Source organism: Cyrtonyx montezumae, unplaced genomic scaffold, assembly GCF_038088225.1.
Source record: "Cyrtonyx montezumae isolate F1298 unplaced genomic scaffold, pur_monq_1.0 scaffold_7, whole genome shotgun sequence".
Classification (NCBI taxonomy): domain Eukaryota; kingdom Metazoa; phylum Chordata; class Aves; order Galliformes; family Odontophoridae; genus Cyrtonyx; species Cyrtonyx montezumae.
This window is the reverse complement of record NW_027072078.1, coordinates 34,586,733-34,613,023: the sequence shown is the minus strand read 5'-3', so window position 1 is coordinate 34,613,023 and position 26,291 is coordinate 34,586,733. Positions and strand designations below refer to the sequence as shown.

The 26,291-nt window shown below is 44.0% G+C and overlaps 1 protein-coding gene across 2 annotated transcripts; it reads left to right on the top strand.

Moving 5' to 3' along the window:
- Window positions 1-6,993: 6,993 nt before the first annotated feature.
- Window positions 6,994-25,620, top strand: STAM2 (signal transducing adaptor molecule 2). Of its 2 annotated transcripts, none has more exons than XM_065751402.1 (14): window positions 6,994-7,119; window positions 13,756-13,840; window positions 16,153-16,228; window positions 16,434-16,529; window positions 18,034-18,180; window positions 19,764-19,833; window positions 20,193-20,379; window positions 21,189-21,283; window positions 21,665-21,747; window positions 21,919-22,003; window positions 22,767-22,821; window positions 23,438-23,591; window positions 25,065-25,234; window positions 25,375-25,620. In XM_065751402.1, the coding sequence occupies exons 1-14, from the start codon at window positions 7,080-7,082 to the stop codon at window positions 25,592-25,594; spliced, it is 1,563 nt and encodes a 520-aa protein (XP_065607474.1). In that variant the 5' UTR covers window positions 6,994-7,079; the 3' UTR covers window positions 25,595-25,620. The 2 variants fall into 2 exon arrangements, with proteins under 2 accessions (XP_065607474.1, XP_065607475.1); XM_065751403.1 differs by lacking the exon at window positions 6,994-7,119 and adding an exon at window positions 10,062-10,537.
- Window positions 25,621-26,291: the final 671 nt, after the last annotated feature.

Sequence of the window (26,291 nt, the reverse complement as noted above, 5' to 3'; positions counted from 1 at the left end):
ACAGACCCTGCTCTTGGGGAAGGAAGAGCAGAATTTGGCCACAAAGTCTTTAACACAGAGGCCCTGCTCCTGGGGTGGTCTCACAGCACTGCTGTCCATCCGTCTGCCCCTCTGTGCTTCCTAGAGGCCACATCCTGCTTCAAGAAGTGCAGGCAGGTAAACAGCCAAACCCAAACAGCATCCACCCTGGCCAGCTCCAAGCATGCCTTCCTCTGAGAAAAAAAACATGGGTTCGTTGGTTTTTCATGGCGTGGGTGTGATTAATGAACTTAATCACAGGACACTTTGATCCAGCTCCTGTTGGTAAAGGATAGTCAAAAACAAGAAGAGCTGCTACCCTTTGTGCTTTTGTAATTTTGTTAATCATGGAAACCTGTGAGGCTTTTGCATAGTCAGCACTTGCATGCATTAGAAAATACATTTGCAAAACACAACAACATTTGCTTTCATATTCTGAAGCCAGAGAGTATATCCTAGTTGGCAGAAAGCTCAAAGGCAATTTATGAAGACCCAAAAATCTTGCAGGAATTTAATTAAACTTTAAAATCGTGCTAACACTCATACATAACTGCTTACACAGTGTGATCATCAGGCAATGCCCTTCACGCTCAGCGTCTCTGTGCTCCCCACACTCTGTTTTCTGGTCACCCTGCCTGTTCACTCATTCCTGCCCTAGCTCTCTCCGTCCCTCTTGCAGAGGAAACAGCCTTTCCCTGCACTGCAGTTAATAGGGCTGTGTCTTGGCCTTGTGCAAGGTGCTACTGAGCAAGCAAAACTTGGCTGGAAAGTAGTGATTTTTAGCTAAGTTGCATTTTGTTGCAAACAGAACACAGCTGGAGCATGCCACGTCTGCCACCATCCCAAGGCAAGCTGTTCCCATTGGATCCATTGCTGGGTCACTGCTGGCCCTCAGCCTCACCTTTGCCCCTTGACAGTGAATTTTGGGTGGTTTTAGTGGAGTTTGGGCTGGTTTGGCCTCTCTCGTGGCATTCCAGCCCTGCCCACTTCCCACAGGCCCCAGCCCTGCTCTGCTGAGACTTCCAGCTCTGCTGCTCTAAGAGTCAGTGAGAAATTGGGGTAAACCCCAGCAGAGGGAGGTGGGATCCAGCCGTGCCCACAGAAGCAGAACGTGTATGTAAAGGGAGGAAATGAGAGGTAAATTTAGGCTGAATTTAAAAATTAAACTTTTTTAATTAGTAAATTCTTTACCAAAGAATTTACATTGGCTAGTATATGATTCCTCATTGCTTAAGGGATTTAAAACCAGACTGCTCTCAGCTCCAAAAAAGTGCTATAAGCAACAGTTCTTTGCTTATAATGAACTGGAAATACTGGCAAGTCTCCATCCCCTTCAAATATTTTCCCTTGTCTTTTCAGAGGTTAAAATAAATTATCCTGAGATGTACCAGATGTAGCAGGCAGGCAGGGACATTCCCCCAGCCTTCCAGCCCAATTTCTCCTGTCCATAGCCAATGAGCAGCAGCAATGGCTGACAGGGCTGCCACAGCATGGGGACCCAGCGTGGTGATGACCCAGCGTGGTGATGACCCAGCACAGTGATGACCCAGCACAGTGATGACCTAGCACGGTGATGCTGCAGCCTCTGGCACTGTGGGGTCTCCATGGCTCTGGGCTTGGCACTGGGACACTCACCCATTCCTGGAGCCTTGTCCCCATCCCACCTGGGATGTTTTTGAACACAAAAAGCCCAATGCTAAACCAAAGTAGACTTTGTAGCCAGAAATATCATCCATACAAATCACTCCACCCATCAGCACTGGTATTAATTAGCCTAGAAAGCACTGCTGTAACAGTGGTGTTCTTCCAGCAAACTTCTGTTAAGCATTAACAACAGTAGCTATGACAGGGACACAGCAGTAACGACAGCAGTGCCCATTAAGGGCTCCTGGCGTTTCCTTGCAAGCACAACTGTGCACATGTATGCACACTGCTGGGCTCCCTGTGACCTGCATGGCACGGCACGAGCTGCAGCCCCCCAGGTGCTCAGGAAAGGGACATTTTGTGGTTCTGTGCTTAAGGCAGGACCCAGTGCAGGGAGCAGCAGGACTCACAGAGTGGCTATTGCTAGGAATCAGGGCTGCAGCTCCCCCTGAGTGCATCCAGAGCTGCAGCCTTCCTGGTGATATCAACAACGCAGCAGCAGCAGCCCCTGTGTAATTTAAACAACCCTTGGCACCGTGCCTTTTCTTTCTGTTTTGACAAATCCCAGAATTGTCTGTATAAAAATGAAAATCAGTGGTGGCCAAACCACCAGATCTGTGCTGTTGGTCCACATCCTAATGGGGTGTGAGCACTGGCTGCTGCCCTGGGAATGCAGGTGGCCGGCGACGCTTATTTGTTATTTTGTGCTCATAAACCCTTCTTCATCTGAGGATCTCAGAGCAGTTTATAAACATGAATTTAGCCACTAAGACGCCCAAGCAGGCCCCACCTCATCATACTTGTCAAACGAGTGTGCAATCAGAAATAGATCTCGCCCAGGTCTGCACAGGAGAGGACATCTTACAGCTGGGAGAATCTCCTTAAAGTCATTTCATGGCGGGTTTGGAGTACAGAAAAGACAAGGCATGAAAACAGAAGGAAACATTTTCTCCAAGACATACTTCTATGGGAAATGCAGGCGGTCTTCTTCAATGCTGTGTTAATTGCAGTGTTAATCGTGCACCACACCAGTGCAGTAGCACTGCTGATCCTGACAGGAGATCCGGGAACATTCCAGGACCTGGGTACCAGAGCTCTGCTCTCGGTCCTCCTGCAGGTACAGTGACAGGACATCACTGTCTCTACCAGAAACCGAGGCTGACAGACAACAGCAGTGCAGGTAAATAATGCGGCATTCACAGCTCTGAAGCAGCAGCTGTGTAGCTGGAAGTTGGGATTCCTCCTTAGCGAGGGAGGAGTGAGCCCAGGTGTCTTGCTGGATACAAGTTGGTTTGCTTCCTTGTCTGGTGACTGCTCTGGGGAGGCCCTTTGGCAGGTTATGGTCTGGCTGAGGCTGCTCCATGGATGATGGCCAAAGAAAAGCAGGGTACAAGGGCCTGGGGCTCGCAGAGGGATTTCCCTGCTCTGACACATGCAGTTTTAACCCGTGTGACTGGTTACATGCAGGGGTTCATTCTGTCAGACTTGCTAATCTGTCCCAACCCCTGTCTCGTGAACTTCCAAGTCTCTTTCTGACACGGGTCTGATTTGTTCTGTTGAAGGAGTGGAACAAGACACACAGCACAAAACTGACACTTTTTGTAAGTCAGCTGACTGTAGTCATACACGACACAGACACGCTCGTGTGCACCTCTGACAAGGTGCCTGCCCGTCTCCGTGCTGTTTTCTCTCCTACACGAACATCCATGTGGGCGGAGTGTTTGTGCTCTGAAACAATTAAAAACGCACATTTGCATGTTGTGTGCTGTCTTGTTGATTCCATGCTTCAAGGCACAGTTAAGAACGTGTAGATATTCTGTCTCGTGTTAGGATGAGCATCTCAGAGTAATGCACAGCCTTGTTCAGCACTGACCTCTGTTTGCTGCCGTAGCTCTGAAAAGCATGAGCCAGCCCTGTGAGGATTCTCAGCAGTTATTTGTTAGGGATGTGTTTTGCACAGAACAGAGAAAAACTGGAGATGTCCCAGCACTCCAAACGCACTCTGACTTCAACAGAGGTGCAGACAGACCCAAATCCAGTCTCTGGATCTACAGAAAGAATTGCTTACGTGCTGTCTAGGCTCATGCTGCCCAGAGTAACGAGGTGCCTTTCATTCACAGCCCAAGCGCTTGCAGTGAAAGCACAGTCAGCTTTGTAGCTGGGGAGAGGAAGCATCTGATCCAAAACTTGGCTTGCACTGTGAAACAATCGGGAATGTGTCACAGCCACATTCCTGGCTGGCCGTGCCTTTGTTCAGCAGCAGGATGTGGCTGGAGGCATAGGGTGCCCAGAGAAAAAAAAAAGCTGTCTACACAACCTGCAACTGTTTAGCATCTATTGCCATTCGGCGTGGGCATGGAATTCCCTGCCTGACCTCCATTTAAATTACCTCTCTGCACTTGGATGTGCTGCACTGAGACTCCGACTGAGTGCTGAGCATGAAATAAGCAGGATGCATCCACACTGGCTGCCAAATCTTCCTCTTTTCTCCACGGTGGCAAGCATAAGAAAGACAAGTAACACTGTGAAACAAGTACAAGGAAATAGAATCTTTAGCTGGAAAAACGAATGCATGGATGCCAGTTACACCAGCTTGTTTCCCAGAGTACCACAATAGCCATCCATGAAATGTGCCTAAGGTGCTTGTATGAGGAAACTTGAGTGCTTGAGCTGAATAACAAAAGCCAAAGAAAACTTAACAGCACTGAATCAAAGTCTTTAAGCAGTAAGGGTATGTCCCATTTCAGGAGCATCAGGCCATCTGAAAAGTAAAATTTACTATGAAAAATGCTCAGACTTTCCCATACTTGCTTAACGCAGCACCTTTTTGCACATAAGAGCACAGAGGATACAAAGTCTGCTCATCTGCAGGGCAGAAAGCAGTACAAGCACAGAACACTCACACTTGCAAGAGCGTGCTTCTCTCTGGCTTCCTTCATCACAGGCCTCACCTAATAGCAAAATCAGTACTGAGGGGGAGAGAGTCCTCATGCACATCTTGAAATGCTTTATGTGGAATTATTTTCAGCATTTCTCTGCTTAATCAGCTCCTCTGCATGACTCCCACACAGAGCACCAAGGGAGAGAGAGCATTATAAAAAGAGAAAAAAAAAATATTTCAGTAAACCACAAGAACAGGCCAGCGAACTCGAGGGCAGCCAGGGAAATACAGAGAACTCAGTCAGTTACAGAACAAAAGTCAAAGTCTTAGTGAGCCACTTCTGTGGTCCCAGGGACTTGGAAAAAGCTCCCTAAAAAGCCACCCAAGTTTACTAAAAGGAAACATTTTGGACAATATTAATCGTCCTTTAAAACATCCATTACAAAAGCCGAGGTTTGAAATTAAATATTATGACAACACACTGTTACAAAAGTGACGTGGAAAGATCGGAGTTGTCCCCTTTGATGTGTGACAGGGCAACCCGCAGGGAGCAGCACTGACTCCCCCCAGGCCCCGGGTATGTGCGGTGGATACAGACAGCGGCGCCCGCAGGCGGCCCCAGCGAAGGTGAAACACCCACATCATGGGGGCAAGGACAAACTGCCAGGTCTGGAGTCAGGAAAAACAACTTCAGAAATCACTTTTTTTTTTTTTTAACTGTAGTTTTTATGTCCTCCTCAGCAGTGCTTCCTAAAAGTTCTTAATGAATAGCTTGCTCCTGCTGGACTCCAGATAATTGGCAGTGCCCTAATTTTTTCTTCCCATGTCTTCTTGTTACCGCGGATTTAATTATTTACTGAGGAACTCAGGTTCATTGAGCACCACTGGGAAATACCCTGCGGCTTTGGCTGAGGTGTCGCCTAGAGCAGGAGCTCTGTAGGCACCTCTGCAAGTCCTCGGAGCCAGAGGGGCTCAGACTCAGCGCTGGTGACCCCGCCCCATCCTGCCCTTCTAGGAAGTTGTGACGGTGCCCCGTCACAATCAGGTGAAAAGCAGAGCAAATGGTTAGGACCTGATTCACTCGACGCAGTATCAAGCAGACCGTAACAACACTGCAGAATGTTAAGAGCTGACAGAGATATCCATTCACCTGCCTGCACAGCTGCTGCGATAACTGCACCACATGCGATGCTGCGGAGAACAGAGCTGAACTTAATAAAAATGGGAACTTGCTGTCCTCAACAGAACTCATTACGTTTTTCAATTTCAGCCAGACAATATTAGTGTTTATTGCATTTCTGTACAAATTGATTCATCCTTCCTTTTTAAGGCAATTAGAAAAATTAATGCCATTTTTACTCCGCTTGATTCACTAAATGAAGTGATAATTTCAATTTAATTAGGAAATTTAGGACCGAGGGAAAAGCACTCCGTTTCGCCATAAAATGAGCTCATTTCCAGCTCTGCCTGCCCATGAAAGTGGGAGTGCGGTGCCACCTGCAGTCCGCTCCAACCCGACCACGGAGCGACGGAAGCTCATCCCAGAAAGCAGCCACGCAGCCCCACCACCAGCAAAGCCAAAGGGCGTTGGGTAATAGGTTTCTTCAGGAAACACAAACTGCCTTCAGTTTTCAAGAAGCATCAGTGCGTTCTTCAAGGCTCAATTCCTCACAGATGATCCAAAATTCTTTGAAAGTATACTAAAAATACTCATATAATGGCTTGGGCCGGAAGGGACCCTAAAGACCATCCAGTTCCAACTCGCTGCTTAACGTGCTTACAGCCGAGATAAAAACGCTGGTATGTCTGAAGCAAAGGGCGACCGCAGCAGGCGGTGACTCAGGCTCAGACCGTGAGATCAGGCCAGGAAATCCGGAGCGGTGACCGCGCCTGAGGTCACTCCGCGCTCGGGCGGGGAGGGGCAGGGAGCTGCCGGGCACCGCAAGCAGCGGGCTTTGGCCGCCCACAGGCCGCTAAGACCCCACTGCAGCCCCTCCCCACAGGCCACGGCCGCCAGCTGAAGGCCCCAAGCCGCACCCCGGAGGTGCAGGCCCCGCCCGCGTCCCCTCGGGCACCTCCAGCTCCTCACAGCCACACCCCCACAGCGCTCAGACATCTTTTAAAGTCAGACTCTGACAGCGGGGGGGAAAATAAAACACCCCGGGTGGGATCTTCCGCAGGGATAAAGCGAAGCAAACGGAACAGCCCACGCCTGCCTCGGGGACCACCTCACAGTGACGTCACGCGAAGGCCCCGCCCCCAGCCCGGCCCCGCGAGGCCCCCGGGCTGCCCCGCACAGTGCCTGATTCAACTCCGCGCCGCCGCTCTTCGTCCCCCGTCCCGTCCCGTCTCGTCGAGTCCACCCGCGTCGTGCCGCCGTTCCCCGCTCTGTACCGCCGCGTGACGGCGGTGCCGCTGCGGCGTTCCCCGCTCCACGCGTGCAGGCGCTGCGGGCGGCCTCGGGGGCCTGCGGCGGGGCGGCTGCGGGCCGGGGCGAGGGGACGCGGCGGAGCGGGGCCGTGCGGCCGCTGCCGAGATGCCGCTGTTCGGCTCCAACCCCTTCGAGCAGGACGTGGGTGAGCTGAGCGCGGCTGGGTGCGGCGGTTCGCGGGTCGCCTCGGCGCGGTGCTGGGGCCCGAGGCCGCGACTCGGGCCTGCGAGGGGAGGCGGTGCCCGTCCGCCTGTCGGGGCCGCGCTGGGGCGGTGTGTGGGGATCTTCGGTTCGGGATGGGAGTTGTGGAGGTGAAAATCTGCCTCGTTCGTGGCGGCGGGGTCACGTAGCGCCCGTTGGGTGTCCGTGGGACGCAGCCCCGGGTCGGCCCGAGCTGGAGCTCCGTCCCGTTGCAAAACCGTGGACGGGATCGGGCCGGGGTGGTGCGGCCGTGACTCAGCCGGGCTGGTTCGGACCGGGCTGTGCTTTACGGTCATCGAGTTTGTTCCGTGTCTTGTTTTCATCTTTCTGGTTTTTAAAGGGCCGTTTCTGAATTGCAGCATAGCAAAAGCGATTAAAATAAACCAAACACCGGGGTCAGGCTCACGTTTCCTGTGCCTACGAGAAGAATTCATCATTATGTACGAAAATAACTCATCGTTATGGAATCACAGAACCTTAGGGGTTGGGAGGGACCTTGGAGATCCCCCAGTGCAACCTCCAAAAGCAGGTTCCCTCCAGTTGGCTGCAGGTTCCCCACAGCAGGATTCTGGCCAGGCTGGAGCATGCACTGACATGAAGAAGTGATGGCTTTCGGTGCTCACGTTAACAACACCCCATTTCCTTTGTGTGAGTGTAGGTTCTGCCCCTCTATGCTGGTGATGTCTTGCCTGAGGTGTTGCATCCAGATATGGAGTACTTGGTACAGGAGGGATGTGGACCTGTTGGTATGTGCCCAGAGGAGGGCCACAAAAACAGTCCACAGAATGGAACAGCTTTCCTATGAAGACAGGATGAGAGAGCTGGGGCTGTTCAGCCTGGAGAACTCTGAGGTGACCTGATAATAGTGGCCTTTCAGTGTCTGAATGGGAGCTACAGGAGAGAAGGGGACAGACTCTTGAGCAGGGTCTGAACAAGGGGAAATGGTTTCAGGCTCAAAGAGGGGAGATTCAGGTTAGATAAAGGAAAAAGTCTTTTACAGTGAGAGTGGTGAGGCACTGGAACAGTGATGAGGTGGATGCCCTGTCCCTGGAGACTTGCAGTGTGAGGCTGGATAAGGCCCTGGGCAACCTATGCAACCTCTGGCTATCTCAGAGGAGTTGGACTAGATGGCTCTCAGAGGTCCCTTCCAGCTCTAAGGATTCCATAAGTTACGCAGTTTTCTTTTCACGTGCCTTCAGAGTTTGTATACTGAAGGCATTGCCTTCAGCTGTCTTTGGTGTTGACCTGTATCTAAAATGAATCATGCAGTCATCAAGGTTGGACAAGAAATGGAAGATCATCCAGTCTAACCGCCCACTTGTCAAGGTGAAGTAGCAGCTTCACCCAGTGCACTTGTTTCAAAGAGCATGTGTGTGCTCTGGACCTTTCTCATAGCTCTGATGTGAAGACTTCTTGGACTGGGGGCTCACAGCTGTACAGACCTCTTTGCCAAACTGAAAAGCTGCAACAACTCAAAAGGTATATAGGGCTACAGAGTGATGGTCAGTGTGCCTGTTGTTTCTTAAACTTGTTTTATACATAGTGAGTAGAACTAATTAAACAAGTGCAGTGGGCTGGGATCTTCATAATTATTGAGGCTAAATCTTACAGACCCTTGCCAAGGAAAATCTCCTTTTTGCCCCTAGGAGCTTTTCTTCTTTTAGTCACTATTACTCTGTGAATTAGACAACACGAGTGTCAGGTTATTGAACTTGGTTGCTCTGTACTTTCACTGGAGGTACTCACCTGGGGCTGCTCATGCTTCTGTTGAGCTTTAACTTTTGTATGATTTCGAGTTTTATTTTCAGCTCCTCAGAGGCTGTGAAGTGACAGTGAGGAGGGGCAGGGCTCCCTGGGGAGGTCAGTGGGGGAAATGGAGCCCTGCTTCTGGTGACTGCGAGAAATGGGGTTGGTTCAGATATCTCTTCAGACCATGCCTTTGGTATTGCAGCTTCCTTGGGAGAGGGCCTTTAGAAATTATAGATAAACACAGCTGCAGCTGTTGTTTTCTTAGTTCTAAACTCATCTGTTTGCTTTTCAGCACGTGTGTGTAGCCTTACTTCCTCGGCATTCGCTTTGGTTGCTTTGTCTGTGGTTGCAGTTCCATGAGATTAACCTATGGGATAGTTTCAGAAGTTCTGTTTCTTTCGTCTGTGGGTTGTTTTTTGGTGGGTTTTTATTTTGGTTGTGAGAATACCACAAGATTTTAGTTCTATAAAGGGTTTGAAGCATTTTTGTACCTAAATCTATTCACTGTTAGTTCGGATGCACTTGCTGCTTTCCCATCGTAAGCCTTCTCCTTAAATAACCTTCATCTTCTAAAAGTGGTTGCTCCTCCAGCAGAGGACAAGCCTACTCCTTTTCATCCTTTGTTTAGTTAGCCTTCTTTTGTAAGGTTGTTAGCACAGTCAAGGGGGTAGGAAGTATTTTTCTGTGTAGTTTGAATGGCATCCAGAGTTGCACGCCATGTCACGAGTAGTCGGTAACTTGCATGATCACATTTTGTGTTCCCTTGTTCTTTGCTCAAGTGTTTACCTGCTGTGTTTTATCCCAGTGTTATATTTGCCTCCTTGTATCTGCTTCATGCGGCGTTCTGTGTTCTCTTGTGCTTGCACTCGGCATGCTTGTGCTTCTCCTCTTGTTTCCAACCACTGACATCTTGTTCCTAGGGGAATCTTTGTCAGACTGGCTGTGTGAGTTTGCATTTTGTCCTGCTGCTGTCTTGTTCTGTCTAACCCAGTCCTCAGTAGTTCACGTTCTCCTTATGTGACATTTTGGTCTTCTCTGTTACTGATAATACCTTCCAACTTCATTAGCTTCCTTTGCAGACCCTTACTCCAGCATGTTCATTTCAAGACCAATTCTTTATGTCTTCAGCTCCTGGCCTTCTTTGGAGTGCTTTACATCACAGCGTATCTTCCTTATAATGTGAAGTGATCCAAGAACTGTAGCTAATAACTCACATGTGGTTTCCTATGAAATATTTCACTGCATGCTGGACTGGTTGACAAATTAAGCCTTGGTGTCCTGCCTGGAAGAATAGCTGCATTCTATTGAAATTCATTGTGCTTCCCTTTCATTTCTCAGTAATAATTCTTGTCTTTAACATTTGGTCTAGGGTCATGTCTTCAGTCCATGACTTTACTTTGATTAGATTGATAAAATTTCTTGGTTTCTGAGTCTGCAATGTCATGTCACTTTTTTCTCATCACCAAGACTGTTGCTTCCAGCCTCAGCCCTGCCTTGATCACTGCATGTCTGAAGTGATGGCATTTCTAAGCAGTAATTAAGTCAAAGCTGGGTTGTTATTTTCTTGCCTTTTCACTAATTTGGGCATACAAAGGCAAAGTAAACAAAAGAAGGTGTGTAGGATTCAATTTCTGCTTTCCAGAAGTTCCTTTATGTGGCTCTTACTCTTTGGAACATCAGCAATCTGGAGTAATTCTCCATTTATTTCTTCTAATCGTTTATATGAATGCTGTTTTTACATACACATGAATGAATGGCACTGAGTAAAACTTCATGTGTGCCCCTCCAGGCTTCTGTTTCATTTTGCTTCAGGATGCAAGTCGGTCTCTAGGAAATTATCATTTAGTGATCAGGCTGTAATGAACATCATCTCAAACTGGAAGGTTCTTTGTGCAGGATCAGTGCTTGAGTGCTTGTTTTTCTCTGTAGTGTAAAAGTTGACAGGAGGATAGGAATGGCTACCTTCTTTGTTTATTTGCTCAGGGGAATTCAGGAGGAAATAACGACGTCCTTTGCAGGTGTTAAGGCTGTGTGTGCAAAGCATGGAGAGGCAGAGCTGCCAGCAGAACAGGATTGTAAGATGTGTGCTAAGTGGACAGTGCAGTGACGGAGCACTGGAGCTGCACACAGAGGTGGTGGATCTCCTTCTCTGCAGACGTTCAGGACCCACCTGGACACCGAGCTGTGCAACCTGGGCTGGGAGCTGCTTGGGCAGGGGGTTGCTTGGGAAATAAGAGGAACAGGACGGGTGCAGTCAGGCTGGGAAGAGGTCCCTCCTGCTCTCCTTTCATCTGCAGCAGTCCTTTGGAGTGCTGTGTGGTAGAGGCATTGTCTTCTCCCCACAGAGAGCTGGTGGCTGTGTTTTAATGCAGTTTTTCTATTGGCAGTCATTCCAGTGAACAGTTCCCATCCTGTCCCCAGCAGCTCATTTTAGTGCTATCTCCTCTCTTGTGCTGGCATGATTTTTCATGCAGCTGCATGGCAAATCAGATCAGGGAACTGATCCAGTTGAAAGTGATTAATTGTGGGTTGGGGATGGAGGTAGGGTTTTTTTGATGTTTTTTAGTATTCAAACCAGCAGTAAAAATAAACATATTATAATTTTATCATTATGTGTGCAGAACTAAGCTCAAGTTTAGTGTTCCCTCATCAGCTGGAGAGCTGCAGAGTGTAAGTCATGACTTTTTGCCTTATATTCCCTTAGCACAGAGGAAATCTTGGAAAATGCATCTTCCCACATCTGTTTCCTCTGGTCACAGCCTGTGTCTTAGTGTCTGTGAAGTAGTTATCCTCTGGGATTGTTCTTCAGCTGGGGCTGGTGGCAAGCAAAACGTCAGATGCTGTTAAATTTGTCATGCTGGTGAGGAGGAAAACCTCAAAAGGGTTTGCCATAGGGCAGCCTTCCTATTTCCAGCAGGACCACATCTACTCGTGGAGCAGTGAACGTAGATACAGGAAGGAGTCTGATGCACATCCATGTTTATGTGTCAGGAAATCATTACTACATGCTCTTGCAGGCAGTGTTTTTGGATCTGTGTGACTACACATCACTCCTCAGCCAGTGGGCACTGCTGAGGTTGGGAGAAACCAAAATGCAGCATTGGGAATTTCACAGCAAGGCAGGTTTTGCATCAGAGCAACCGATGTCAGGCAGCAGGATTAAAGCCCAGCAGAGCAGAGTGGGTGTGTTACTGGTGCCACAGAGGCTGTTAGAAAGCAGCTTCGTGTGGCACAGCTCTGCAGGCAGGCTGGGGCTGTGTGCACGGAGCACTGTGCTGTTCTTCACGTGGCTTTGTGTTCTGCACGTTCAGTCCATGGAGCTGGGAAGCGTTGTGCCTGTGGGTGCTCTTTGTTTCCCTCTGATTTTTTTTTTTCTGAAGAAAATTGCATGTTAAGCTGTATAAAATTGCAGGCAGTCATTTGATTTCAGGAGCGAGCCATGAATTTTGTGTTACTATCCTAAAAATATCCATGTACCTACAAGAAAATTCAACAACTGTGTCTTTCCAGGATAAGTATTTTAAGGTTTGTGCTGTAGGAACATTCTTTCAGCACAGCATTTGCTTTCTTTAAATGCTTATTTGAGACTGTGAGGATAATGTACGGCCAAAACTGCAAATTTCCATTCCTTCTCCTTCATCTGCTCTTCCATCCATAATAAAAGGTTTCCAGGGGTGCTGCTGTGCTCGCATTTGCTTTGTGCAAGCCAATCTGCAGCCAAGGATTGCTGCAACTTTTGACTATGGAACTAAGTAGTGGTGTTGATTATCAGAGGAGTTGCTTAATTGCACATACAAAAGTGGGTTTGTCCTGAGGAAGCATTGGTGTCAGCAAACCTTGTAATTTGGAAACAGCTTCAATCACAGAACACCATCACATTAATTGCGAGAGACCATTATGTTCAGCTTTCGTCTGCTAAGTAGCCTTTCACATACTGATCCCAAAGGGACTTAGTGGCTTCTCAGAGCAAAATAAATGTAGTTAAAGTAGTGATTAAGATCCTCTCTTGATTGTTTATGAAGTGCATTCTGACAGAATTAATGTAGGACATAAATATCAAAAAGCTCTTACCTTTGAATTCAGCCAAAATATTAAAACAGCTCAGTAAAATTAAATCTTAAGGCAGCAAATGGGGTATGTAAAATATTTTGAGTTATTCCAGTGCTATCATAATATTAACACGGCATGAAAATAACATCAAAAACTTAAAGGGAGGGCAGAAATAAATAACGTGAAGCTTTATCTGTTCATGTATTAATTAAATGTCGTAAGTATTAATTAGAGTTGCATTCTTTAGGAAGGGCTGTTTGGTTTTCAGTTGGCCGCTTCTGGGACCTTTCTTAATGCTTCCTTCTCACTCACTTCATGTGACACTTGATGTGATGTTTGGATTTCCTGAAAAGTCTTGCAGGCTGCTTTAAGAACAAGATATTTTTTTCTTAAGAGATGTATCTAGTGTTCTTGGGACATCCGTGTGGAATACATCCTGAATGCCAAGATGAGAAGACCTTGAGCAAGCTCTGAATTAGGGCTCTGACCAAAAACTAAACAAACTGTGCAGAAGCAATTTTCTCTCTTTTTTTTTTCCTAACAACATTACACTTGGTGTTATTTTGGTTTTAGGATCTTTTAAATAGTGAATGCATTTGTTATTCCAATACTGTTCTTACTATGTGAAAACACATGCTGCTTGATAAAATATCAAAAAGTAGCACTAATCTCAGTGTCTTACGTGCAGAATTTTCTTTTTCTTATGGCTGTCAATGAAAGTGTTCACTAGAACATGAATTCAATAAAGTATTATGCTTAATCAGTCTTGTTTTCTTTATAGAAAAGGCTACAAATGAACACAACACCAGTGAGGACTGGGGGCTTATTATGGATATATGTGACAAAGTTGGAAGTACTCCTAATGGGTAAGTTGTACTGGGCATCGTGACGTGTGATTTCATGTTGGTGTGAATAACATTGCTTCAGAAGTAAGGCATCTGAAAACACTCATTGTACTCAGCAGCACAGAAAGCACCACTGCTCCAGCACTTCTGTGAGCTCTACAGGTGTGTGTGGTTGGCTTTAAAGTTCTTCCAGGGAAGTATTCCAGCAGGACTTCCAGTAGAGCAGTTGGTAGATGCTGAGTGTTCCAGTTCTAGCACAGCATACCAAATTATTAGTATTTAATGATCTTGAAAAGCAGCTGTGCCAGCAGGAAAAAGTGAGCTAGTTTCTTTGTGGAAAAGAAATATGGGGCAGTTAGCTATTTGTGATGGGGAATTTGTTCATTAGGAAGAGAGGGATTGATGGAGGAGAAGAAAGGAGTAAAAAGTGGGATCAGTATTGAACTCAGTTTGAATCAGTTTACCTTCAGTAATAACGTTGACGTGAAAGTGGTAATTCAGTGATCTTATAATGGATAAAAATTTAAGGTAATCTTTCTGAGTTATAAAATGTTCAAGATGACTACAAAGTCTACAACTAGTTTCTGTATGGGAGCTGTTGAATCATGGCCTGAACCACTGATGGATCACCTGAGGTGAGCACTGAGCCAGCCACAGGAGCACAGGTGAAGGCAATGCACCTGTGTGACCAGAAGGGGTGGAGTCTGGCTCCACCTCTCCCAGACTCCATTGAAGGGCTGACCACCACTGGGGAAGGATCTTTTTCTGGAGGTTGCTCACTTTAGAGTTTTTTCCCTGAGGGCATGGGTGAGCATTTCATTTATTTTCAATTATTCCTTTCCACCACAATAATCTTTCCAGTTATACATCCTGACTATGATATTTGTTTGAATTGTTTACTCTGCTAACTATACATCTTTTAACTCTACAACTGTGTGTCTTGAATCCATAAGTGATAGTAAACTTTTCTTTTTTCATAACGTAGATGTCATGTTTAAGGTTACTACATTGAGAAAGTTCTTTATGCATTAATTGCATCCCATAAAGAATAGCACATTTCTTCAATCTGAGAATCTTTAGTTCTCAAGAAAGAAATATAGGATGTACCTTGAGTCCTTTTTAAAAATACTTATATCTTTTCTTAGTGACAACAATTTCTAGAAGGGGCTGTTCTGAATCCTTTCCTTTTGAGGGGTGTTTTAAAAACTTAAGGCTTCTCATTTTGGAGTTTCAAGAATGACTGCTGCTAGTGTATTTCACTTTAATTGGGTGTCATTTTTTTCCTCTCCTGCCATCCATTAGGAGCTGTCTTCTGGAAAGAAATATTCTTGCTTCCCCAAACATGAATACACACTTCAGCAACAACTATGTTGACTTGTTGAAGGTCATAAGCCATGGAGAAATGTACTCAGAACTAAACCTAAGCTTCTCTGGCTGTGTGTATATCACTGAGCACGCTAGGACTGTGGTGGTGAAGCAGAGTAGATGGTACTGGGACCACCACATCCATCCAGTGGGGACGTTTGCAAGCTTTCTTTCACCTTCAGAATAGTTTTCATCTTCTGAATAGAATATGCCCAGTTTGTGTGAGGCAGCTGCTGCTGGCTCCAGCCCTTTGGCTCCCTGAGAGGTCGAGGCATGTGTGGTGAGCACAGAGGAGCTTCTGGCTCAGCTTCTTCCAACAGAACCTAATTTTCCTGCACAAAACTGTGAACTGGCAGCGTGGGAATAACATATGCATCAGCTCTTGTAGCCTTTACATGCCTTTAATGCTCATTTTTATGCATGGAGCTCCTTAGTAGAGTGACATTTGAATTGTTAATCATTATTCATTACTTACCTCAGCTTTTACTGGAGCAGATTAAAAAATCGTGATGCATCTTAAGTGTCTTCATGAAAACAGGACCCAAGAGCCAGCAACCTGTGAACATGGCTTTTAAATCTATAGGGAGCCTTTGCAGTAGCCAGTTAAGTAACCACTTGATCACCACTGCTCTTGATTTTTTTTTTTTAATGCAGGCATTTATTTCATTGTCTGTTTCAAATCCATTTCCTCAGCTTGGTGGCAGTTGCTCTCTTCGTGACCTGTTATGACAGTATTATGGAAATTAATATGGAATGTCAGCACAAAAATGGAGTCTTCCAATCCAGTACACTTTTAAGAACTAGTAATGTGCTAAATATTCTTCCAGACTTGTTCTGGGAGAGGTATGGGTTAGGTTACTTTTTTTTTTTTCAGCAGAGCCAGTTTTGTTTGCTTAACAAATGTGAGCATCTGCTATAATTTGTTCTACAGAGTCATATTTCTCACTAATATTTTCTTTTTCTTTTAGGGCAAAGGACTGTCTTAGAGCCATCATGAGGAGAGTAAATCACAAAGTTCCCCATGTGGCTCTGCAGGCACTTACAGTGAGTGGCCTATCCCTAGCTTCCAAAACTTCTGTACTTCTTAATGTAATGGAGCTATTATGTGTGTACTGATCAGTTAATAAGTTTCTTCAGTAGAAGTCAGTGGGAGTGTGCGTGCTGAACAAAGTGTGAAATTTAATTTTTCTGTGCTTTTATTTTGGGTTATTTTTGTTGGACATTTTCATAACCGTGTTTCTGTTGTCAGCTTCTAGGAGCCTGTGTATCAAACTGTGGAAAAATATTTCACTTAGAAGTGTGTTCTCGTGATTTTGCTGGTGAAGCTCGAAGTATAATAAATAAGGTAATTTTTTATGACTTCAAGTAGTGGGGTGGAATTATTTTTATAACTGCTTTGCTTTGTCTCAGTTTAGCAATGAATTGGCAGCACAGATGTTTGAGTTAATACACCAGTGGCATTTCTTAGTTTTGATGCAGCTGCAGGTATTGCTGGTGGTTTGTCTTATTAGTGGAATTAGTGCATTTTCATTTCTACCCTTAAGCACGTGACAGGCTGATGCTCACTATCTGCTCCAAATTTAATGAAATTGTGAGCAATTTTAATTAAAATCTGTGACCCTTCCTGAGCTCTTTAGCTGGATAATAGTGAAGGTAGTTTTCCTTGAAAAGTTATTTGGCTTCAATGAAATTCATAAGCTAAAGTACACAAGAACTGTGAAAACTGTAAGGGAAAGTAGGAAGTCTTCAGATGACTTTCTCAATTTCTAGAGATGATCAAGCACTGAATGAGGAGGTAACCAGGGAAGGAAGACCAAAATGGTTGCAGGCATGCAGCTGATGGGTTCTAAATCTGGATGTGAGGAATTGAGTAAGCAGAGGCAGCTTTCCCGTAATTACTGTTCCAGTTGAAGACAAAAATGGCTAAAGAAGATAGTCTTCAAGTGGATGGGAGGCCTCGAAACATCAGGGGTTGAGCAAAGCAATTAAGGAAACTAATAACATTGCTGGGAAGCAAAATGAGTTCACAGCTCTTTCTGTTTCTCACTTTCTATGCAAAAATAGGTCTTGAAGTCCTCCTCTTTATTCTCGTTAGCCACAGTCCATTCTGAAATAGAACATTGACCTTCATGGACTGACAGCACTTGTGAATATAAAAACAAGCCTTAAATCCCACTGAGGAGTTGCCTGCAGGAGTGTGATGTATTTTGTTGTTGGGAAATACTTGTTTTCCTCTGTCCCTGACCCGTTTGGAGAAAAAGTCACCAGAGGGCCTATAAAACTTTGCTTTCTCCCTTTTCTCTGGAAAAAAAAAGTAGTTCAGACAACTTAACAAATACCTTAGTACAGATCAGGTGAGCTACCAGCCCCAGAGCTCTTATTCATCACCTTGTGGTTAGTTGGTTTGCTTTGGGGTTAGACAATATAGTCTTTTAATTAACTGGAAATAAAAGCAGAAAGCATGTGGAGTCTGAAGTGCTTTGTTCTGTGTTTTACTCTTATAATGCTGGGACTGCTAGCACGTGTGGTAGCTGCTATAATGAAGATTTTTTTGCTGTAATTCTTTTAAAACTCTTAGGAGGTTAACAGCAGCTCCAGTGTAATGTTGCTGAGGTGTGCTCACAAGTGTGTCCTTCAGCCATATTGTGGAGTGATGCCTGACTGACTTTTCTGCAGCTGGGTTGTCTCTTGGCATGAGGTTGTTAGCACATAAAATTTGCATATATTCTACATTGTTTTAAAACCTTTGTTCAAGACAGTTATGGATATTTATAGTAATAAGTGTTTTAAAGTGAGCAGAAATAACTTTCAGGCATAAGCATTGCTTTGTATGCAACTTTATCTTCTAGGCTCATCCAAAAGTAAGTGAGAAACTGAAGACTTTAATGGTGGAGTGGTCAGAAGAATTTCAGAAAGACCCACAGTGTAGCTTAATATCTGCAACTATTAAATCTTTAAAAGAAGAAGGTGTCACTTTTCCTGCAGCTGGATCACAGGTAAAAGCTCAATTAGGAATACACAGTACTTCTGTTAGACCTCAGCAGGAAAAAGCTGTGCCCTGATCTCTTGGTCAGAGGGAAGCAGGACCCTTGTTGTAGCTGGGTTGCCTCCTCACACTGAGGATCACTTCATTCTGCTTTGTAATTTCCTTGCCCAAGTGAGAACATGCTAAAGGTTATTTCTTACTGTCTTGGAGTTGTTTCATTTTAGATCTGTCTTTCCTTTAGGTCATTTTTTAGAGTTTCATCAACCTGTCATACCTTAAAAATCTAAGCAGTCCTACACCCACACCTTGTACTTGGTGTCTCATGGGTTTAATTGCTGACTTGGAGCACGTTTCTTTTTCTTTCCTTCACAGAGCCTCACAAAACAATTGGTAGTATCTGAAACTGAGACATTTTTTGACAATGATGTGCATGCTTTCCTTCTCTAAGTCTTCTTTTCTATTTGTGTTTTTTTTTGTCCTTGTCAGGAGTTGTCCATCTCTGCAGTGCTGGGTGCTCCAGTCTCTAACCTCGTTTGCTCTTTTTCTTTTACTTGTGGTGCTATACTGTGCCTGATCATCTGGCTGGCAGATATGGTGACAAGTTTTCATTTTTTTTAATGCTTTATTATTTATGCTTCTACATATTCTCATGTTCAAAATGAGTTAGGTGAAGAACAGTCCTCAAAATTAGAAGCATATCTTCTGTTATGCATCCCTTCCATGAAGTTCACTTTTCACTATATTAAACACAGGTGGTGGGGTTTTTTGTTGGGTTTTTTTGAATTCTACAATCTTTCCTTCCTCCACAAAGATGTTTTCACCTCTAAATCTAGGATAAGTGTTAAAACATATGGCAGAAACATGGAAGATGGAGAGTGTTGGCAACCAGTTATGCTTTCTTCCTACAGATGCATATAAAAATGACATCTTGATGTCTCTGCATCATACACTTCATTGCAAACGAAGTGAGGTTTATTAGTATACTTGTACAGAATTGTTTCCTAGAACCACTGATAATCCCAGTATCTGAAACCGGTTTGTTTCTTCCTGCAAGAAGACTTCACTGTCAGAGTGAAGGATTTCACTGTGCTCTTATGGAGGCTTAGAGGCTCCCAACTTGATATCCACATGCTCTTCACTCTCATGCTCCCAAAACCAGAGGCAGAGGGTAGCTACGTGCTAAAAGATTTCTCTCCACATGCAGCAAGTCCTACTCCTGGTTAATAATTTAATAACTTCACAAATGTAGGTCTCCAAAGAGCTTTTCTTTCCCTTTGAGGGGTGAGGTGGAGGACAAAGGTGGAAGGAGCAGTCTTTTAAATGCAAATAGCTTCATCTAAGTAATGCTACTGACATCATTATTTAAACGAAATCCTTAAATAAATGAGATCTGATTATTTATTTTACTTTGTTCCTTCCTGAAAACAAAATGTGGATGAGATTCTGGAGTGAAGTAATTTTGCTCTTCTGAAACATCATCTTGCATCTGAAATGCAGCAAACAAGGAACAGCTTCTTTTTTTCAAGTGTGTAATTATACAGCTTTCTTCCTCCTTTGTAACACGAAGTTATTCTATTGTTAATACATTTGCAGGCTACCACAAATGCTGCTAAGAATGGTTCTTCATTAAGCAAAAACAAAGAGGATGAAGATATAGCTAAAGGTAAATGAGTAGTCACAGCCTTGTGTTGGACTTGTGCTCTGGAATGTTGTGCTAAAATGCATAGAAATAAGAAGCTGCACTTTATTCTGCTGCACAGAATTGAAAGCAAGGGCTAGACAGGCTGAGGATTCAAGTTTGGTTTTGAAGCATTTCTTGTGCACAGGTACTGATGGCCTTTCAATTCTGTTGCAGGGCAGAATAAAGCTGTCAAAGTATAGATTGAAGTTTGGGGCAAAGATTTTAAACTTGCACAGACCATAATGCTAAAATATATTGTTAATTAGGAAAGTGGAATGCCTTTGTACAGAGGGATGAAATACACAGACCTACCTCTTTGTTTTTTCCTCTCATCACTGTAGCTATTGAGTTGTCCTTGCAAGAGCAGAAGCAGCAACAAATGGAAACCAAACCCTTGTACCCATCTGCAGAAATCCAGCAGACCAATCAGACCCTGAGGAAGGTGCGAGCTCTCTATGACTTTGAAGCTGTCGAGGACAATGAGCTCACCTTTAAAAGTGGAGAAATTATTTTAGTTTTGGATGACAGGTACAATATGCTCAGATGAAGGTGCCTTTATTCTGCAACTGTGTTAGGCTAGCAGTTTTTTCCCCTGATGCTTTCTTTTCCACAGGCGTGTATAGTGTCACTCTGGCCTTCTTCAAATCCCTTAATCATCCACTATTTCCATATGCTGAGTTGTTTTATCTCTTGAAAACATTCTGCATCTCGCTTTTCCAAGTGGAAATGGAAAATTGTTTCTTCTGTTAGATACTCATTCTATGGTGTAGGTCCAATTTGTAATTTTTAGGTTATGTGTTTGTAACATGTCATAAGAAATATGTACTCATATTACAGTGCTGAATTCCAGCTAGTTCCAGAAACTTAAATCTCTGGCTATCAAGCATTGCCTGTGTTAGGAGTGAAACTGAAGAGAAGTGCTTCAATAGTTATTAACTGTCGTCACTGTTCTTGCAGTGATAGTTAAGATGCAGAACTTGCTTATGCCTTTCTAATTTAATAGACTTCGACAGATCAATTATTTCTAATGTTAGTCCTCATGTACCTCTTGTAAACTTTGAGGTGAAGCTATAATGGGCCACCATCACATCAGACTGAAGAACTGTGCTTTAAACTTGAAGTGATTGCTACTTCATGATCTCCTCAGCAGCCCCTACCCAGCTTCTGGCTTTGGCTTTGCTGCTAGGCTGCTCTGTACCTGTGCTCTCTGCTGCCACTGTTACTGGGCACCAGGGGCAATATTGCCTTAGATCTCATGGGTTTCCTATCAAAGCACAAAATGTCAGTGATGCTGAGTGTTAATGTTCCAAGTTTGTAACATGGTTTTTTGTCCCCAGTGACACCAATTGGTGGAAGGGTGAAAACCATCGTGGGGTGGGACTGTTTCCATCTAATTTTGTGACTTCTGACTTAAACGTTGAACCTGAGGCAGGTAAGTTTGCTACTAAAAGCTGACCTTTTATGTTAGAAATGTGGGTTGGTGATGGAACTGCTAATTAGCTCATAATCAGATTAATTTCCTGTTACCATCCTGAGAAATCCTGAAGTTGTTTGAAGCAAGCAAGCATTTACTGCTGCTGTAGCTTGCTTTTGTGGTTTCTTTTGGTTCTGACTTGTTATTTTCTTCTTACTGTGGTACTTGACACATCATTATGTCAGATTAAGGTATTACTTCCCTAGCAGATCAGTGTGGTCCCTGCTTAAAGTACTTATTCAAATTTGTGTCATAAAAGCAAGTAAAAAAATACTAATACAAAGTAGCATAAAGCGAAAGCAGTTTCTTTTCTGCTGTTACTAATGTTTCTTCTTCCAGCAACTGCTGATAAAAATTGCGTTCCTGAGGATACTACAGAAGAAATCAAGAAAGCAGAACCTGAGCCAGTTTATATAGATGAGGTATGCAGCCACCTCGATATACAGAGGTGCTGATATTTTAAATGGTTTAGAGCATTATTTTGATGCTGTTAAGGGTTGCTATTGTTAGGTAAGACTTTTAATTGGAAGCTTGAAAGGGTCTCTGCCGTGCTTTGGGAATAGCTGTTGTTAATCTTCTCTTCCACCTTTCAGGATAAGATGGATAAAACACTACAGGTTCTTCAGAGTATAGATCCTACAGACTTAAATCTTGATTCAGATCTTCTAGATTCAGAAGGTACAAACTTGAACGCCAGGTTTGCTAGTTCTTGCATTTCTTCCTGTGATTATTTTCTGTGAATTGAGATGGTAATTCTTTTGTATTTATTTTAAGCACAGAGAAACCAGGGTGTGTATTATGGTGTGCTGTAGAATAGTTAATTTCACAGTTTGGAGCACGGGGCTGTATGTATGCCTCTGCATTCTTTAATAGTTGCCAAGCCAACTCTGTGTTTAACCAAGCAATTTGCTGAACTTCTAGAGAGCGTGCTTTGCCTGGTCCTTGCAGGATTTATCCATCCATTTAAGCTCTGTAGAAAATGAGCTATTAATTGGATGTAAAAAAAGTGCTGCTTGCTAAGAAGGAAGGGAAAATTCTGTTCGTTTATGATCTGATTAGTTCAATGCATATAGGAACAACTGAGTTTAATTGTAGGGGGGCAGAGGTGGGAGGACAATCTGGAGAGATTCATAGGTGCTCTGAGTATTCCAGTAAGAGATAAGTCACAGCCCTTGCATACAGCAAGAAGAAATGAAAGAATTTTTGGGACTTTCATCAACAGGCTTTCCTTTGGAGAGGGAAGGGCAGGAGAAGATGACAAAGCAGAATAACCAAACTATTTTCCTTCTCTGTTTGGGGTGGAGGATTTGGACTTCTGTGACAACTAGATCCACTCTGATTGTGGATGCATTCTTAATGTAGTCAGACAAAGTGTTTTTTGGTTATGTTTTAAAATTAACTGTGCAGTATGTTAACTACCTTGGCTCTTCTGTCTTTACAGTTATTTGTCAGCAGATGGGTCCAATGATAGATGAAAAACTGGAAGAGATAGATAGGTGAGTCATAACATGGAGTCTGCATAATTTACCAGTACTTCAAATCATGCCGTTGTATTCATTTTCTTGATATATTCTCCTTCATCTCCCAAAGTAGAAAATGTTGCAGGAGAGAGGTAGACCATTCTGCATTCTGTTTTTTGATACTTGGTACACAAACTGGGACTTCTGTATCTAAGGCTTGGTTCTCCTGAACTGCTGGGTGCATTTTGTATTGGTTCTCACAGGCTTTTGCAGTCTGCGTGGATATTCTTAATCTTCTGTTTGCTGTCCTCTGTGATAGGAAAATCTGTTAAACAGCAACTTTCTCCATTTCCCCTCAACTCTATAAGGGATATTTTACAGTGAAAAGGTAATTAACACTGGTGAAGTTGCCTGCTTTATTGTGGCTAGGGAAGGTTAGTTGTTCATCGTTCTGGCTCTCCTGACAGTGGTGGAAGAAGCAGAGTAGGTTCTGGCAGTTTTACAGTACATATATGCAAGAAATCTGCTACCTACCTTTGAAAATATGTATTTTTTTCTTCTGTACTCAAATTCCTTTAATGAATCACTCCTGGGTTACTATCTAATGAGAGATGTTAGAGAGAACTTAGTGTTTCCCTGTGTTTTGAAACAGAAAACATTCCGAATTATCTGAATTGAACGTGAAAGTTCTGGAAGCTTTGGAGCTCTATAACAAACTGATGAATGAAGCACCGATGTATTCAGCCTACTCCAAACTCCCTCATCCTGCACAATACCCACCTACATCTTCTGGTGTTTCAGTGCAGGTCAGTATCTCTGTCTGGAAATAGAGACTTTCCTAATATAGGTTTCTATTTAAAAAGATGACAGCAAAAATGAAGAAGTGCAGACTTCCTGCTGGCCTACGAGCAATCTGACATTGCCTGGTGACTTTCTGTAGCTTTTAGAATAAAATATTGTGTAAGCAGTCGAACAGAGTGTTTTAATTTGCAGTTACTAGCTCATGCAGTGAGCTCTAGATCTTGATTTGTTTACTCATTAATTAGGAAGATACTTTATTGAAGACGTTTTAAAGATTCTTCCTGTGATTGGGGTTTTTTTTTTCCCATTGGAGTTCTGTGTTTCAGTGTTGTTCAGCACCATGGTGGATATTCTTGCCATGAGTCATGTTCTCACTCTTAAAGTAATGCTACCTTCTTATCTATTAGAGATGTGAGTGAACTTTGCTATTAGTGCATTAATCATGAGTGCAGTGTGCTTCTGCTGAGTACAAAACCTCAGTCTGGTTTTAGCTCTGTTTCCTAAGGTGGAGGTTGGGAGGGGTGTTATGTTAGTTGGTGTAGTTGCTCAGGATTGATTTTACAGTATCTCTCAGATTCTTAGGAAACAAAGATGGAGAGGAAAGAGGGATTTTAAAACATCTTTTTTTGTTACAGGAAGCATAGGATGAGAGGCTTTACTTCTGGTGAATTTTCTTTAATGTTAATTGTTCCCTGGGAAAAGAATAGTTGCTATAGCAACTGCTAGATCTGAAAATGTCAGTTACAAGTAATCCAGTGTCCTTAACTTCTGGTTCTGGTGAAAAACATTGTTATATTTGGAGGTTAAAAAGTAACTTAAGCCAAAAGGCAGCAGGAGTTCACTACTTCTTTCAATAGGAATGCTCCCAGCAGGGAAGAGTAGAAGGTAATGGGATTTGTGCTGTGCCCAGTGTTGTCAGAGATGTCTGCTCCTTTGGTGTCATACAGAGTCCAAAGGCAGTGAGCAGTATAGCCTGATAGCAGCTTCTACCAGAATTTGAGTGAAGACTTAGTTTCCTGCACTTGTAGTTTAAGCTGAAGCTTTTGCTTTCCTTTTGTAATCTGAAGCTGTTCTGATGTTTCAAATTCTGAAGTGTATAAAACAACAAATCTTGTGTGGTGCTTGTCTTCCTGCTTGGCTGTGCTTGTGCAGCAAAATACAGTGAGGACTGAAAGTTGTAAAGATGAGGCAAATTGGTGGAAGGAAGTAAGGTTTGTGGGAGGTGCAGAGGTGGTGTGTGTGAGCAAAAAGGTTCTTCTCTCAGATAAGTAACCAGACCTTGTTAGCAGTGCATTGTTGAAAGAGGGGCCTGCTGATGGAGAGGTGTGTTAGGAGAAGTTGTGTGTTTTGTTCTTAAAACCGTATAAATCAGTTCACTCAGACTTCAAACCTCAAAGTATTTATTCATTGGATTGCATTCTGTGCTACATTTATTGCTACTTATGTGAAAATGTATACCTTTCTTTGTTATTATTTAGTCATATCCTGTGCAGCCACCTAGTGGAAGCTACATGATCCAAGGTGTTCACCAGGTCACCGTTTCCCAAGGTTATGGCCTAGGACCCGACCAGATGGGGCAGCTCAGGTCTCTGCCTCAAAATATCAATTCTTCTGGAGCAACTCAGCCTGCACAAACTGCTTATTTAAGGTATCAGTCGTTTCAGCAAACTCTTAAGTTATCCTGCAATTCCACGGAAAGGGTGGTTTGGGTTGGAAGGGACTTGAAACTTCTTATTGGAAAAACAGCTGTGAGCTTGTCAGAGTTGGATTTGGTTTGTTTTGTTCCAGCCCAGGACCAGACTCAGTGTTAAACCAGACGTTTGTGACCCAGAGCCCCGGCCTTCCCGCAGCAGCGTACAGCCAGCAGCACGTGGGGGCAGCGGTGGATGTGGCAGCTTACCAGAGTAACACAGCAGCCTTGCCCCAAGGACCAGGTTATCCCATGGCAGTTCCTGCTCATTCCGTTCTACAGCAACAAACCAATTACCATCAACAGCCTCTCCTTTAAAAACAGCCCGGGCTTGTTTCCAGAATAACTAAATTGCCGAATCTAAGGGTTTTATTAATACCTGTCACAAATATCAAAATGAGTTTTCCTTTGAAAATAACCCACCTTAGGGTGATGCTGAGTAACAGTATGCATCAGATCTGATCATTTCCTTAATGGTAGTTTGAACTAGATGAGCTAATGATTTAAGATAATTTCAGATTGCTTTGAGCCTTTGTTTCACTGGATCAAGAAATGCCATTTGTGAGTCTGAATTTAAGTTAAAAAGATGTCCAAAACCGATTGGATGTGTTTCTAGAAATGTGAGGATGCACAGTCACTGTTGTGTTGCTCTTGTTACGCATCATCTCTGGTGCCTCGCTGTCATCTTTCCATCCAAGTAGCTTTACAGAGCCTCTGCTGATTTTGACACCTCCTCTCTGCACTGCTGTAGTGAGCTTTACAGCATGGTGTGTGCTGCATAACTGGAACAGCTGCACAAGTGAAGCAGATGAGAGCTGGAAGGGAAAATGGTTTGATACTGTGACAGAGAAGCGAGTACTTACAGAAATAGGAGAAGTGAAGTTTTTTATAGTGCTGCCTATTACATTGTGGGAAACTACAGCTCCTGGTGTGTTTCCTTAAAGGAACTGTGGGAGGGGGGCGGGGGTGCTTGAGCTTGCTTGTGGCTTAGGGCAGAGGTGGTAGAGCAGCAAGC